Genomic DNA, 14983 nt, shown 5'->3' with positions numbered 1-14983 from the left:
GCTGTCAAAGCACTAATGAATTTACATTGGTTGTTAAAGGGAAAGATTAAATATATGAAAAATAGAAAAACTGGAAATTCTGTTTATGTGACACTTTTAAAAGCATAGAGAAAATAAAGAGAGTACAAAATAAGCACATAAAGTGTACGTGTCCTCTTTAGGAACATGAAAGTGATCTTTTTGTCAGAACACACATTAACAAACTGTAGACCCACCAGATGAGACCCTGAAACTCCAATGATGCTGATGGATGTGGCCCTCTGACCTCACACACTAATTTGTTCATGAAGACAGAGGTGTGGTTATTTTTCACCACTGTTGTAGATGAAAGCTTTTTAAATGTTTATCATATTTTCTTGGTTAGAAAAGACCAGAGAATGACATAAAACACGAGTTCAAAATATGCTGCTGGAGGTCAAAGAGTCCTTAAGTCTCATGGGTGATAAATTTTAACAAGTCCTGGTTTTAAATTTGGAGTTTCATTATTATTATTTTGTGTCTGAGTCACTTTTTATGGAGGCTTCTGTCCAAAGTGAAATGTCTGAGGGCTGAAGCTCTTCTTCACTGCTTTTAGTCGGCATTAAACAAAAGTGCATCAGAGTCAACATCTGGTAAGAAATGAGACACAGCAGCTGATCGAATCATTTCATGTTGAGATCTTCAGACAAAATGATCATGAATACAAATAAATGACAGCAGCCTCCAGCTGCTCTGTCGTCACCATTACTGTTTCATGATGTAGTTGTTCTGCTGAAACTGACCTATTTTTCTCTTGTTATGAAGAGTAATACTGTGGTTTTAAATGTGGCCCATATGGTGCATTTACAAAGCTGTTGATTTTTTTTCGTTCAAGAGGAATAAAAGGCTTGGATCTGTAACTTTATTTAGCAAAGTTAGAGAGCCAAGCTAAATGAAAGAGTTTGACTCAGCCAGTCACATTTTTAACAGGTGCTATGAAAATGTTAACATCAGGAATAAAGTGAAATTACAGGGACCAGAAAAGGTGTGGAAAAAAAGACGTGTATTATTGCAATCACCCCCAGAGAGGCGCTGTAGATGACAGACAACATATTAAGAGAGTCCACATAGTCATTTTATGAGATTTTTACTGTTCATGTTAAACCATGGTGTTTGCTGATACAGTGTTAGTCAATTATTTAGTTTGGAGTTTAATCTAACTAATGATGCTTTGATCCAGTTTACCAGGATCTATGACAGTGCACTTTATGATAAAGGCTTTATTCAGCCTAAAAACATGGCAGAATGTAAAACATGTGGACAAACTGAGCTGAGGTGCTTTAACCTCCTCTACATCCCTGTTAGCAGGATGAAGCTCTTGTGCATCACTTTCAGATTTCACTTGTTAACCTGCAGGAAGACAAAACGTAACTGAGCCTTCAGCAGCTTCAACATCATCAGTAAAGACAGATTTAAATATGTGTAATATCACACTGTGTCAGTTTGTTCACAGGAGTCACAACCTGTAACACTGATGCTGCATTCAAGGACCATTAAAAACATTTTAAAGGACTTAAGAACATGAAGAAAATGTGACTTGTTTCTCTGTAATGAAGCTGTTTTAGTGAAGAAAGTTGAAAGGTCACAGAGCGACTGCTGAATCTTCTGCTCTAAACATGAACTCTGAACTTTGTGATGCTTCAGGAGGAAAACTGCTTCAGTTATTCTCTCAGATTAGTTTCATATTTTCTGCATCAGATTTGAGTGAGATCCTGGAATGAAGACAGAAGAAAAGACTTTGTTCAAAGTTTGATTTATAGTCAAACCTTCCAGTTTATTCACACAATAAAACATCAACACAATATATGAATTCATTCATTAAAAATCACAGTTTTTCCTCATTTGTTTGATGATTTTGACAAAAACAAACACAAACACACACACATGGTCTGCCATACTCAAAGAGAAATGTCGACATTTTTCAAGACAAATATTCCAGAAACATTTAGAGGATAGAGAAGTTTACATTTTGATGTGGAGAAATATTTTAGTAAATCAAAAATGATGATGAGCAGTGATAGCCTCCATAAACAGTCACAGGAAAGATCTCCTTTAAAAACTGAGAAACATCAAGAGAACAACTAGAAGATGTGGAGGTACCACCCATAATGTTTGACTGACAGCTGATCTCTGTGCAGAAATGATGGAGAGAAAATAAAATGAAACTAAAATACAGATTTAAACCCACAATATGAAAGACTTCAGTCTATTTCACTTTAATCAACTCAGCAGTATCTTCACTATAGTAAACCAACAGTCCAGCATAGAGCGGCTGAGTGAATGTGGTCTGGACTCTGTGGAGGAGAGTCATGGTTTCAGAGACGCTGTAGAAGGACAAAATACCTGCTCTGTGATCCAGGTACACTCCTACTCTGGAGGAACGAGGACCTGAGACAGGAGTTTGGATGTTGTTGTACCAAAATGTATAACTGTTGTTGTCACAATCTAATGACCAAGATTTGTCATTACATCCAAATACACACTCATTCACACTCCCTGTTCTGCTGATATTCTTGTATGCGACTGCTACATCAACTCTCCCTCTCCACTCCACCTCCCAGTAACAACGTCCAGTTAGACTCTCTCTACTCAGGACCTGTTTATACGAAGTAAATCTGTCTGGATGATCAGAATAATGTTTTTGTTTCATTAAGGTTGCTTTTCTGTTCCCCTCTGATAATAACAGCTCTTTGTATGCTGTGTTTGGATCCAGTGTGATTTCACATGAATATTTTAAGAATCCAGCTCTGGTCTTTGGCTCTGGTGGATCTGACAGTAAAACATCCACTTCAGTGACTGTCAGTGAGATGTTTGTCCATTCCTCTCTCAGAATGTCCTGTAGTTTATCTCTGACCTCTGACACAGCTGCTGTCACATCCTCAAAGTAGCTCAGAGGACGGATATTGATGCTGGATGAGTCTGTAGAATCACTGAGTGCTGACAGTGAGGGGTAGTTGTGTAGAAACTGGATGTGATCCTCTGTGTGTGAGAGCTGCTTCAGCTCAGCATCTTTCCTCTTCAGCTCAGTGATCTCCTGCTCCAGCTTCTCCTGAAGCTCTTTGACTCGACTCGCTTCAGCTTCCTGCTGGGATCTGATCTGCTGCTTCACATCAGAGCTTCTTTTCTGGATGAGATGGATCAGCTCAGTGAAGATCTTCTCACTGTGCTCCACTGTTTGATCAGCAGACTGATTGATGGCCTCCACCTCCTGTTGAAGCAGCTTCACATCTTTCTCTCTGTCCTGGATTCTCTGCTGGATGTTTTGTCGACTCACCTCCAGCTCTCTCTGCCTCTCAGTCCTTTCTGCTGCAGCTGAGACTGTGTCGTGGCCTTTATGTTCATCCACAGAGCAGAGATAACAGATACTCTGCTGATCAGTACGGCAGAACATCTTCATCACCTCATCATGACGAGAGCAGATGTTCTCCTGGAGCTTCTTGGAGGGCTCCACCAGCTTGTGTTTCTTTAATGGAGCCACATCATAATGACGCTGAAGGTGTTTCTCACAGTAAGATGCCAGACAGAATAAACAGGACTTGAATGCTTTCACTTTTCTTCCAGTGCAGACATCACAGGCCACATCTTCAGGTCCAGCATAGCAGTGATCAGCAGGAGCAGCTTGGAGTCCAGTCTTCTTCAGCTCCTCCACTAAATCTGCTAACATGGTGTTTTTCACCAGGACAGGCCTCGCTGTGAAAGTCCTCCGGCACTGAGGGCAGCTGTAGATTTTCCTGTTTTCCTCTCCATCCCAGTGGGTTTTAATACAGTTCATGCAGTAGCTGTGTCCACAAGGAATAGTCACCGGATCCTTCAGTAGATCCAAACAGACTGAACAGCAGAATTTTGTTTGATCCATTTGATTCATGTGCTGTGCCGTTTCACCGTCTCTCAGTGACTGTCAGACAGTTTGACTTTCTCTGAACAGAAACAACCTCTGTGCTCTGAAGGGAAACAGATCTCTGCTCTTGTTCACCTCCTACAGGAAATGAGGCTCACCAGCAACTGCATTTACACCATGTTGTTTAGACCCATCCTGATACAGACACATCTGTGAAGGGAGGCAACAACAAGTCATAAATGCTTATTTCATCAGTGCCAGGGTTTGTTATGTTTGATTTACAATATGCAGTTAAAACTGTGACCTAGCTAACCTTGTTAACTAGTAACTTAGCCTATACGAAATGCCTTGTGGCGATGATTTAAGTAAGGTAAAACTTTATTGGTATAGTACCTTTTGAGATAATAATAAAGCGCTCCATGATAACGCTGGTTACACCCTTGTGCACAGGTGTCAAAACTCCAGTCCTTGAGGTCCTGAAACTTTTACATGTGTCGCTGCTCCAACACACCTCAATAAAATTAGATTAATTAGCAAGAGCCCTGACTGCATACTGAGGTGACAATTCAGCCATTAGATTCATGTTATAGCAGCTCATGAATGAACGTGGCACAATATAAGCATTTTTATTGTTGAAGTACATTTTTTCCCAACACTTTCATTTATTTAAAACTAGAAAATGCATTTTCTGAAGAAACTGCAGTGTGAATGCTGATAACTGAACGTTTTGAGTTGAAATAATTGCTGAATGTTAAGTTAAAAATGTTGAGGTTTAGGGGTTCCCACCTCAGCATGTAGTCAAGACTCTTGCTAATGACCTACTCATTTTATTCAGGTGTGTTGCAGCAGGGACACATGTAAAAGTTTCAGGACTTTGACACCCCTGCCCTTGTGGATTAAACAGGATGAATTTGTTACACTCTTAACTCATCTAAACAAGGCATTTTGTAGAGGGTACAGCAGCCATGGCAGTTTTTCTTGAAACAACTAATCTCACGTGTTGACTTTTTCTCAAAATAAGCATGGGAACAACTGTCTACAATAAATCAAACATGTTTTACTCATTATGTAAGAATTATTATACAAATGACCAGTGCCAAGTGGGCTGCCACAAATGATGATTTTGATCGTCGACTAGTCACCGATTATTTTTGCGATTAGTTGACTGATCAGACCATGCATCCATTGGACGCACAGCTTACTGCACTAGCATGACCCATCCTCCAAATCCGGGGAAAAGGACGACGCATTTGTCGGAGTCTTCGTCGCGTCGCTGTAACGCATTTGGCCTACAAATGCGGCCTCCGAAGGATGCCGCCCCTGAATTTGGACAGAGCTACGATGCCGGAGACTGCTTCTTCTTCTTTTGCCTTTAACGGCAGCTGGCATGCTTGAACATGCATTGCTGCCATCTTCTGTTTCAGTCCGTTATTACACTCTTAAATCCTACTGCTTAGTCCTGTCTTTCAGGATCTTACAAAGCTTCAAACGACGCGTCGACTATTAAATTAGTGGTTTACGATTTTGATAAACGACGTAATAATGACTAGTCGACTAATCTTGGCAGCCCTAATGCCAAGTGTACTGTGGTGTAAAAAAGTCATTAACTGCATGCTTGCTTCACCTACTTAGCTTTAGTATTTTAATTTCTTAACTGGACATCCAAAGCTTTGCTCACTGCAGCTGTATTGCGCAGTTATGTTACACCCCTGAAAGCAGAGGGGAAATTACGAGTGATTTTCAAGTGATTCTCTCATGCAGTAGTTTAATGCAATGAAAAATGAACATAAGTAATTCACATTGCGTACTGCTCAATGTCACACAGTGGAAGAAAGAGCTAATTAATAACCCAAAAATAACAATTGAGTGCTTACTATTTGTATCTGAACATGTTTCTGTACAAAATAGATAACAATAGAAACGTTTGTAGCTCCTGCCGTTAGCTTAATGGCCATTGTGCAACTGAGGCTCAAAACCGCGGTCTACCCACTAAAAATCTATAATAAAATGTTTCTGAAGCTCACAAAATAACGAAAGACTACCTATAAAATATCTCAACAACGTACAGAGTATAAAATATCATGTTTTGACCACCATTACCTTAAAACACGGAGGAAAGAATGACGAGGGTGATTTTGAGATGCTTCTCTTCTGCAGTAGTTTTGTAATGAGGAGAGAGCGCGCGAAAGCCCCCTGGTAGAGAAAGAAGCCATTACCAATCGATCCCAGAAAAGACTTACTAGCCGATTACTGATGTACAGATCGCAGTTCTCTTGAATCAAATGACAACCATTAATGCAACATGAAAAATAACCAATTTAAAACAATTTCGCAGTGTATTTACATTGTTTTCAGGCTTAAGAATTTGTATTAACTGAGTGCCTTTTTTTTTACTGTCAACTCTTTTAGTACAAAATCAACTTATGAATAACACCTGTATGGAGTCTTTTGGTACTGCTAAGGGGCTATAAGGGTAGTTTTCCACCCTGTCACAGTTACAGCAGCACTTTGTATCATCCACAGTCCTGAAAATTTTGGTGCATTGTTGTATTGTTTGGTTATATTTTTAAAAAATTTGAAAACGAAAAAACTTTTTGTTATTCGTGAATGTATTTTACTGTATTTATTACCAGTGCAAATAATTCAATTATTCATAATGGACACTCCAGTTTACAAAAAACTTGAAGGAATTTAAAATTTAACAAATTATAGATAAAAAGATCAAAACTAGCCATTTAAATCCTGCCTCAGTTTTTGTAGCAAATCTTAAAAAGAATATTCAACATAAAAATGTAAACACATCTGCAGATATTTTCCTATAGCAGAACATCTTTATCACCTCATCATAACCGGACTTGAAGGCTTTCATTTTTCTCCCAGTGCAGACATCACAGGCCACATCTTCAGGTCCAGCTTGGAGTCCAGTCTTCTTCAGCTCCTCCACTAAATCTGCTTACATGGTGTTTTCCATCAGGACATGTCTCGATGTGAAAGTCTGTCTGCACTGAGGGCAGCTATAGATTTTCTTCTCTTCATCCCAGAAGGGTTTTAATACCGTTCATGCAGTAGCTGTGTCCACAGGGAATAGTCACCGGATCCTTCAGTAGATCCAAACAGATCAAAATAGAATCTTATTTCGTCCATCTGATTTCCTTGCTGCACTATTTCACTTGTTTTTAGTGACTTTTGAACAAATAGCTGAGAGTACATTTTAATGTGCAGCCTCAGAAGGCGAACTCATGTTACATATGAAACAGGACATAAATAGGCATTATATCTGAAACAAATTAAAACAATGCTTTGAACACACTTCAGATCTGAAAAGGGAAAAAAAACACATGCTGGATATCTGAGCTGATATGAACTGAGTACTATGTTAGGAACCAAAGGATTTCACATTGTATGATGGAAGTGAAAACTGAATTGAACTGAATCTCCACCCAGGTCTCAAAAACATAATGTCTGGTGAGGTTTTTCAGGGGGGGTTATGATTAAAATGCAACACCGCAACCTAGGGGAATTTCACCGCTATGAAATATAAAGATTGTAGTTTCAAACAAGCCAAACAAATGATAACGCAGGCTCGAATACACTACTGATGCAGACTGGTTTCAATATCAAAATACTTTTATTCAATATATTTGTTAAAAACAAACAAACAAATACAAATAAAACAGAAGTTAAAACAAGTGCAGCATGAATCAGTATAAAGGTTGACTGTGAAGTAAAACAACCAAATATTGAGCTGGACTTACCAGTAGCTGAGGACCATGGGGAGAAAAAAGGCACACGTACAAACCAACCACCTATATACACAAGGTGGTGTAAAACAAAAGGAATGTGGAAAACAACCCACTGGCATGAAGGCCCCACGGCTACTAGCTTATCCTACTTTTAAACCTGTAATAGGACACTTAGCACCAGGCTCATTGCTCACAGTCATACAAGAAGAACTACTAAAATCTACTCCAAGCATTTTAAAACATCACACATGCTTTTAAAACAAAGAAAATAAAAAATACACAAGTCAAATAGTAATTTACACTCCACAGGTGAATGATGGTTGTTATATCTGATCCTAGCACAAACACACTTTGTGCTAGAACACAATGCAGCATGGGGCCATCTGTGGCGACTGGAGCAAGTCAAACAGACAAATAGCAGATGTAAGCAGACACCAGCAAGACACACGTGAAGAGATCCTTCGAACCCAACGACGTAGGCAAAACAGAAATATAAGAATCAGAATTGTGTTTATTGGCCATGTATATGTGCGGTAGATGGTGACTCACAAGCACAGCAATGTAAATCACACACACACACACACACACACACACACACACACACACACACACACACACACACACACACACACACACACACACACACACCAAATTAAGGATTGTACATTAACATATGTTATTGTGGAAACTGCTATCGGGACCATACTGAATTTAACCAGATAAATATTTGATATAGTGAGAGAAAGAGAGTAAATGACAAACAGACATTATAATTCATCATACACTGAGAGTAGCAGACTAATCAATAAAACACCTCTTCCAATTAATCTAATAATTCATTCAGCGTCCATCTGTTTGTTTTTTATGAGCTTTGTTTGATTTGATAAGTATCTGAGCCTGAGACCACAGGACTGTGAAATCGAATAAATATTATGCTGAACAGTCCAAAAGATTCAATAATCTTTTAATCTTTTGGAAATTTTCCCAATTTCTACTAATGAATGTTACCTTGTTTCAGGATACATAATACCTGCCGTTATCTAAAGACACATCTGCTTACCTGTATCATTTGCTTGTTTCTCCTTTTCTGTTTTTTTCTAAACCGAGGACCTGATGGCTTTGATCTTTTCTTGTCCATTTTTGTCCATCAGGAATTTTTCACTCCAGCATCAACACCTAATAGACCTACACCTTGTGGCCCCTAGAGACAAAGCAGCACGTACAAACTCCAAAACACGTACAAAACACAACGGAAGTGCTCCAGGATGCTAGGGGCAATGTTGAGCTTTGTACGTGATTTGTCTCTAGGGGCCACCGTATATATTTATATGTAAACATATATAAATAAAACCACAATCTTTTTTACATTAGTAATTCCTTTTGTGCATAATTTCATATTTTTGTTGATAAGAAATTAATTAAAGCAACAAAACAACCCGAAGAGCCGGTTAGGAGCCAAAAGAGCCGGTTCTCTAAAAACAGCTGGAATTTCCATCACTAGCCCTGTGGTGTTCAGGTGTATAACGTGGTGTGGAGGTGTGTATGCAGCAGCACCGAGGTCCTCAGCTAATTTTAATTTCAAATATGTGTCTTGGGCGTAACTTTGTTTATGGCAGCCTGTGTGATTCATGCTGTATTCACCTTGCACGCTAAGGTGCTGGCCAATTAAATCATCAGGAAGGCCGATGAACACCCGCCAGGCTGCATAAAGTTTGATTAAAATCTGCTGCAGAACATAACTGTGAATTCTGACAGCCAATTTCACATGTTAGTGTTTCAGTCACTAAAGACTGGCAGTAAATGGAAATGTCAAATGATTCATTACAAGGAGCTGCCAACTTTAGAGGTTAATCGTGACAAATCTTTTCCTTCACTCAGGTTAGCTAGTAGATTGCGGCTCAAGCAGTGAACACATGTTATCTCTATTCGGACTTTCCCAAGTGTTCTTTATTTTTTGCTCTTGCTGTTTTCTTTTATTAAGCAGCTTTAATCTTGTCCCAGCTGTGGTTCAGGTGGTACAATTGGTACCAGTCACAGGGTCAGTGGATTGGTCCACAGTTTCCTCCAGTCCACATGCCAAAGTATCCTTGGACAAGACACTGAACCCCAAGTCCATCAGCGTGTGTGAATGTTGGCTAAAGCCCTCAGGCACAGATAGAAGTGCTGCATGAATGTGTGTGACTGGGTACATGAGACATGTAGCAGAAAGTGCTGTGAGTAGACAGGACCTATGCAAGTACGACATCATTTACAAACAACCAACACTTTTCATTTTCACTTTTTTTCACTTTCATTGTGTTTTTATTTTGCCAGGGTGCATGCCTTAATTTCTCTCATCCAGTGTTATGTTGAATTATTCATCATTCAGTCTTACGTGGAGTTCAGGTCCAGAGATCATAATTGAGGCCAAACGCCACTTTTAAGATATAGGGTATAAAACTTTATTTTTAAATAAAAAGGGCAGTGATGCTAAACCAGCCTTTAGTTATGCTGCTATCTCCTTAAATCTAGTGTTGCTAGCTATTTCCCAGGCTAACTGCTGCTCAGTTCCCCAAAACAAACAACCACTGAAAAGTTAAAAATGTGCTCTGATGAAATGATCAGTTTGGCTGGACTCTCTGCTGTTGCAATAAAGTAATAATGTCTTAACATCCATCCATCCAGGGTTTCTGGAGATGAGAGGATTTAGAGGTTAGCAGTGAAATAGCTCGATAAAGGAGAATCCATGTTCTAGTATTTCTGAAACAAACAAACAAAAACGTGGAAAACCATCAAAACTTTGTATGAAATGTAAGGAAAGTTGTGTCTGGTCATTTATTTCTTTGTTGTAAAAATGCTTCTTGGCAACAAATCTTATGTCAGTTTACCTAATATGACATATGTAGTAGCAAATAATAAATAAATAATAACCTGTGGTATGCTTACACTTGATCTACATGCAACTATACAAACATGTCAGGATTATTATATTGACTGCTTGATCTACTGCAGTGACAACACTGAGGCCTCAAACCTGTCACGATCCTGGATCATTGACGCAGCGTTTTCAGTTTTCTTGTGTTTTGATGTCATTTTGTATTATGTTTCATGTTTAAGTCGTCTTTGGTTAAGTTGATTCTCTAGTGCCGAGGTTGTCCCTGTTTAGATTTGTATTAGTTAGTATTTCCCCCCTTGTGTCTTTGGGGGTGACTTTCCCCTGCAGGCTCATCTTCTCCAGAATTGTCCTGATCACACACAACAAATAAGAGACGAGAAAAAATTGTACAACCACCAGATGGCGAAAGAGTCCCACTGCAACTTTAAGCCATGAAGGATGTGTCTTGATGTTTGCTTGTGATAAATCGGCTTTATGTGAGTCTTTTTCAGAAAGTAACAGTAACACAAATGTAAAAGGAGCCAGTTTTTATTTCTTCATTTTTAGATGTATTCACTCAGGATCAGTTTGAAACCATTGGTTGAGACAGTATGTAGTTTAAATTTAAATATTCACCTGAAAGCTCTGAATTATTCACCTGAATAAAATAAATATGAACTCTTTAGAATACTGGCTTCTGTTTGTTTGAAAAAAAAGCTTTTGAGCTTCAGATAAGATCAAAGATAAGGCAACCGCTGCATCACAAACACAGACATTAGAATAAATAATTAAAATGTATTATTTATTAATTAAAAATATTTAAAAAACAAAAAGAACAAAAGCTAAACCTGCAAAATTCAAGCACCCAGAAATTTCCCTCTGTACTATGATGTATTATATATATGAAGAAGTGCGGTTATTGTTCATCAGCTTTGAACTGATGTTCATTATATGTCTTTAATCAGTAAAGTCTCGCTTTGCTAGAAATAAATAAATAAATAATAAAATTGTAAACATGCAGCTGTATGTTAGAAGTCAAAGGGTCCTTAAGTCTTCTGTAAATTGACGGGGATCAAATGAAGGACACAAGTATCTGTTCTTACTCTAATAAATGCTGCTTTAATATCCAACAGACTATTTTCCTTCCTCATCAGCAGTAAACAGCTCGACTGCGTCTGTGCATTTGTGTCCTCCATACTTGTTTCCACAGACATCTCAGGCTTGATGCCACGATGCAGTGTAGAAACCTGACAACCCTCTGACTCATGTTCAAATGTTCAAGGACATTTCTCAGGATCATGTATGACCCCTTTTTGACATTTGGACTTTCATTAATAATATTTGTGTTTCTGAGTCATTTTTGTGGAGACTTCTGTCCAACGTAGTGTCCAAATGAAGCCTGAAGCTTTTCTTCACCCTCTTGTCAGATGGTCAGCAACAAAACTCTGTTCCAACCAATGTCTGATAAGAGATGAGACACAGCAGCTGAGCAAATGATCATTTCATGCTGAAGACATCCTCAGACAGAATTAAACACATACATAAACACAGCCTGGTGCCAATAACACAGCTAATGACACTGCTGTATCACTGGCTTTACTGATTAAAGACCATATCTGAAGGAAATCTTTGAACACAACAGAAAGTGACCTTTTAAACCTGCGACACTGATGCTGCATTCAAGGACGATTAAAAACATCTGAAAGGACTTAAGAACATCAAGAAAATGTGACTTGTTTCTCTGTAATGAAGCTGTTTTAGTGAAGAAAGTTGAAAGGTCACAGAGCGACTGCTGAATCTTCTGCTCTAAACATGAACTCTGAACTTTGTGATGCTTCAGGAGGAAAACTGCTTCAGTTATTCTCTCAGATTAGTTTCATATTTTCTGCATCAGATTTGAGTGAGATCCTGGAATGAAGACAGAAGAAAAGACTTTGTTCAAAGTTTGATTTATAGTCAAACCTTCCAGTTTATTCACACAATAAAACATCAACACAATATATGAATTCATTCATTAAAATCACAGTTTTTCCTCATTTCTTTGATGATTTTGACAAAAACAAACACAAACACACACACACATGGTCTGCCATACTCATAAAGAGAAATGTCGACATTTTTCAAGACAAATATTGCAGAAACATTTAGAGGATAGAGAAGTTTACATTTTCATGTGGAGAAATATTTTAGTAAATCAAAATGATGATGAGCAGTGATAGCCTCCATAAACAGTCACAGGAAAGATCTCCTTTAAAAACTGAGAAACATCAAGAGAACAACTAGAAGATGTGGAGGTACCACCCATAATGTTTGACTGACAGCTGATCTCTGTGCAGAAATGATGGAGAGAAACTAAAATGAAACTAAAACACAGATTTAAACCCACAATATGAAAGACTTCAGTCTATTTGAGCTTAATCAACTCAGCAGTGGCTCCATAATAATAAGGCGACAGTCCAGCATAGAGCGGCTGAGTGAATGTGGTCTGGACTCTGTGGAGGAGAGTCATGGTTTCAGAGACGCTGTAGAAGGACAAAATACCTGCTCTGTGATCCAGGTACACTCCTACTCTGGAGGACTGAGGACCTGAGACAGGAGTTTGGATGTTGTTGTACCAAAATGTAAAACTGTTGTTGTTACAATCTAATGACCAAGATTTGTCATTACATCCAAATTTACATTCATTACCCCCTCCTTTTCTGCTGATATTCTTGTATGCGACTGCTACATCAACTCCTTCCCCTCTCCACTCCACCTCCCAGTAACAACGTCCAGTCAGACTCTCTCTACTCAGGACCTGCCACCATCTAGTGAATCTGTCTGGATGATCAGAATAAGACTGTTGTTCTTCCATTACTGTTGCTTTTCTGTTCCCCTCTGATAATAACAGATGTGTGTTTGCTGTGTTTGGATCCAGTGTGATTTCACATGAATATTTTAAGAATCCAGCTCTGGTCTTTGGCTCTGCTGGTGGATCTGACAGTAAAACATCCACTTCAGTGACTGTCAGTGAGATGTTTGTCCATTGTTCTCTCAGAATGTCCTGTAGTTTATCTCTGACCTCTAACACAGCTGCTGTCACATCCTCAAAGTAGCTCAGAGGACGGATATTGATGCTGGATGAGTCTGTAGACTCACTGAGTGCTGACAGTGAGGGGTAGTTGTGTAGAAACTGGATGTGATCCTCTGTGTGTGAGAGCTGCTTCAGCTCAGCATCTTTCCTCTTCAGCTCAGTGATCTCCTGCTCCAGCTTCTCCTGAAGCTCTTTGACTCGACTCACTTCAGTTTCCTGCTGGGATCTGATCTGCTGCTTCACATCAGAGCTTCTTTTCTGGATGAGATGGATCAGCTCAGTGAAGATCTTCTCACTGTGCTCCACTGTTTGATCAGCAGACTGATTGATGGCCTCCACCTCCTGTTGAAGCAGCTTCACATCTTTCTCTCTGTCCTGGATTCTCTGCTGGATGTTTTGTCGACTCACCTCCAGCTCTCTCTGCCTCTCAGTCCTTTCTGCTGCAGCTGAGACTGTGTCGTGGCCTTTATGTTCATCCACAGAGCAGAGATAACAGATACTCTGCTGATCAGTACGGCAGAACATCTTCATCACCTCATCATGACGAGAGCAGATCTTCTCCTGGAGCTTCTTGGAGGGCTCCACCAGCTTGTGTTTGTCAAATGCAGGACATTCATAATGAAGCTTAACATGTTTCTCACAGTAAGAGACCAAACACATCAGACAGGACTTGAAGGCTTTGATTTTTCTTCCAGTGCAGACATCACAGGCCACATCTTCAGGTCCAGCATAGCAGTGATCAGCAGGAGCAGCTTGGAGTCCAGTCTTCTTCAGCTCCTCCACTAAATCTGCTAACATGATGCTTTTCTCCAGGACAGGCCTCGGTGTGAAAGTCTGTCTGCACTGAGGGCAGCTGTAGATTTTCTTCTTTTCCTCTCCATCCCAGAAGCTTTTAATACAGTTCATGCAGTAGCTGTGTCCACAGGGAATAGTCACCGGATCCTTCAGTAGATCCAAACAGACTGAACAGCAGAATTTTGTTTGATCCATTTGATTCATGTGCTGTGCCGTTTCACCGTCTCTCAGTGACTGTCCGACAGTTTCACTTCCTCTGAACAGAAACAACCTCTGTGCTCTGAAGGGAAACAGATCTCTGCTCTTGTTCACCTCCTACAGGAAATGAGGCTGACCAGCAACTGCATTTACACCATGTTGTTTAGACCCATCCTGATACAGACACATCTGTGAAGGGAGGCACTAAAGAAATATTCTTACAGAGCGACCAAGAGCCAATCACATGATGCAGGGTGTGGTATGTTTGGTTACAACATGCAGTAACAAGTCTGACACAGTTAAAGTTTAATAGTTTATCTTTACTTGGTACTTTGAAATGTGACAGTCAACACTCAGTGATTTCATTCTATTTTTCAAAAAGTTCAGCAAAGTTTAGGATGCTGTGATGAATAAAAATAAATGACACTTTATATTTTGACATTTTCTAATCTTAGTTCATTCTC

The 14983-nt window shown here is 39.3% G+C and overlaps 2 protein-coding genes across 4 annotated transcripts; both read right to left on the bottom strand.

Moving 5' to 3' along the window:
* Positions 1-1755: 1755 nt before the first annotated feature.
* On the bottom strand, positions 1756-7029 carry LOC308412389 (tripartite motif-containing protein 16-like). 3 transcript variants are annotated; one of them, XM_080906706.1, is made up of 3 exons: positions 6696-7029; positions 5957-6049; positions 1756-4066 (listed from the first exon to the last, which is right to left on the bottom strand). In XM_080906706.1, the coding sequence occupies exon 3, from the start codon at positions 3881-3883 to the stop codon at positions 2225-2227; it is 1659 nt and encodes a 552-aa protein (XP_080762832.1). In that variant the 5' UTR covers positions 3884-4066; positions 5957-6049; positions 6696-7029; the 3' UTR covers positions 1756-2224. The 3 variants fall into 3 exon arrangements, with proteins under 3 accessions (XP_080762832.1, XP_080762833.1, XP_080762834.1); XM_080906707.1 differs by lacking the exons at positions 5957-6049; positions 6696-7029 and adding an exon at positions 5485-5950; XM_080906708.1 differs by lacking the exons at positions 5957-6049; positions 6696-7029 and adding an exon at positions 5052-5471.
* Positions 7030-12304: 5275 nt separating this feature from the next.
* On the bottom strand, positions 12305-14546 carry LOC308412384 (tripartite motif-containing protein 16-like). Its single transcript, XM_080906700.1, has one exon. It carries the CDS (start codon positions 14523-14525, stop codon positions 12858-12860), a length of 1668 nt encoding a protein of 555 aa, XP_080762826.1. The 5' UTR covers positions 14526-14546; the 3' UTR covers positions 12305-12857.
* Between the last annotated feature and the right edge of the window lie 437 nt (positions 14547-14983).

This window comes from Rhamphochromis sp. 'chilingali', assembly GCF_963969265.1.
Source record: "Rhamphochromis sp. 'chilingali' genome assembly, chromosome: 16".
Taxonomy (NCBI): domain Eukaryota; kingdom Metazoa; phylum Chordata; class Actinopteri; order Cichliformes; family Cichlidae; genus Rhamphochromis; species Rhamphochromis sp. 'chilingali'.
Note: the sequence above shows the minus strand (reverse complement) of the source record. Positions and strands in the feature narration are given on the sequence as shown.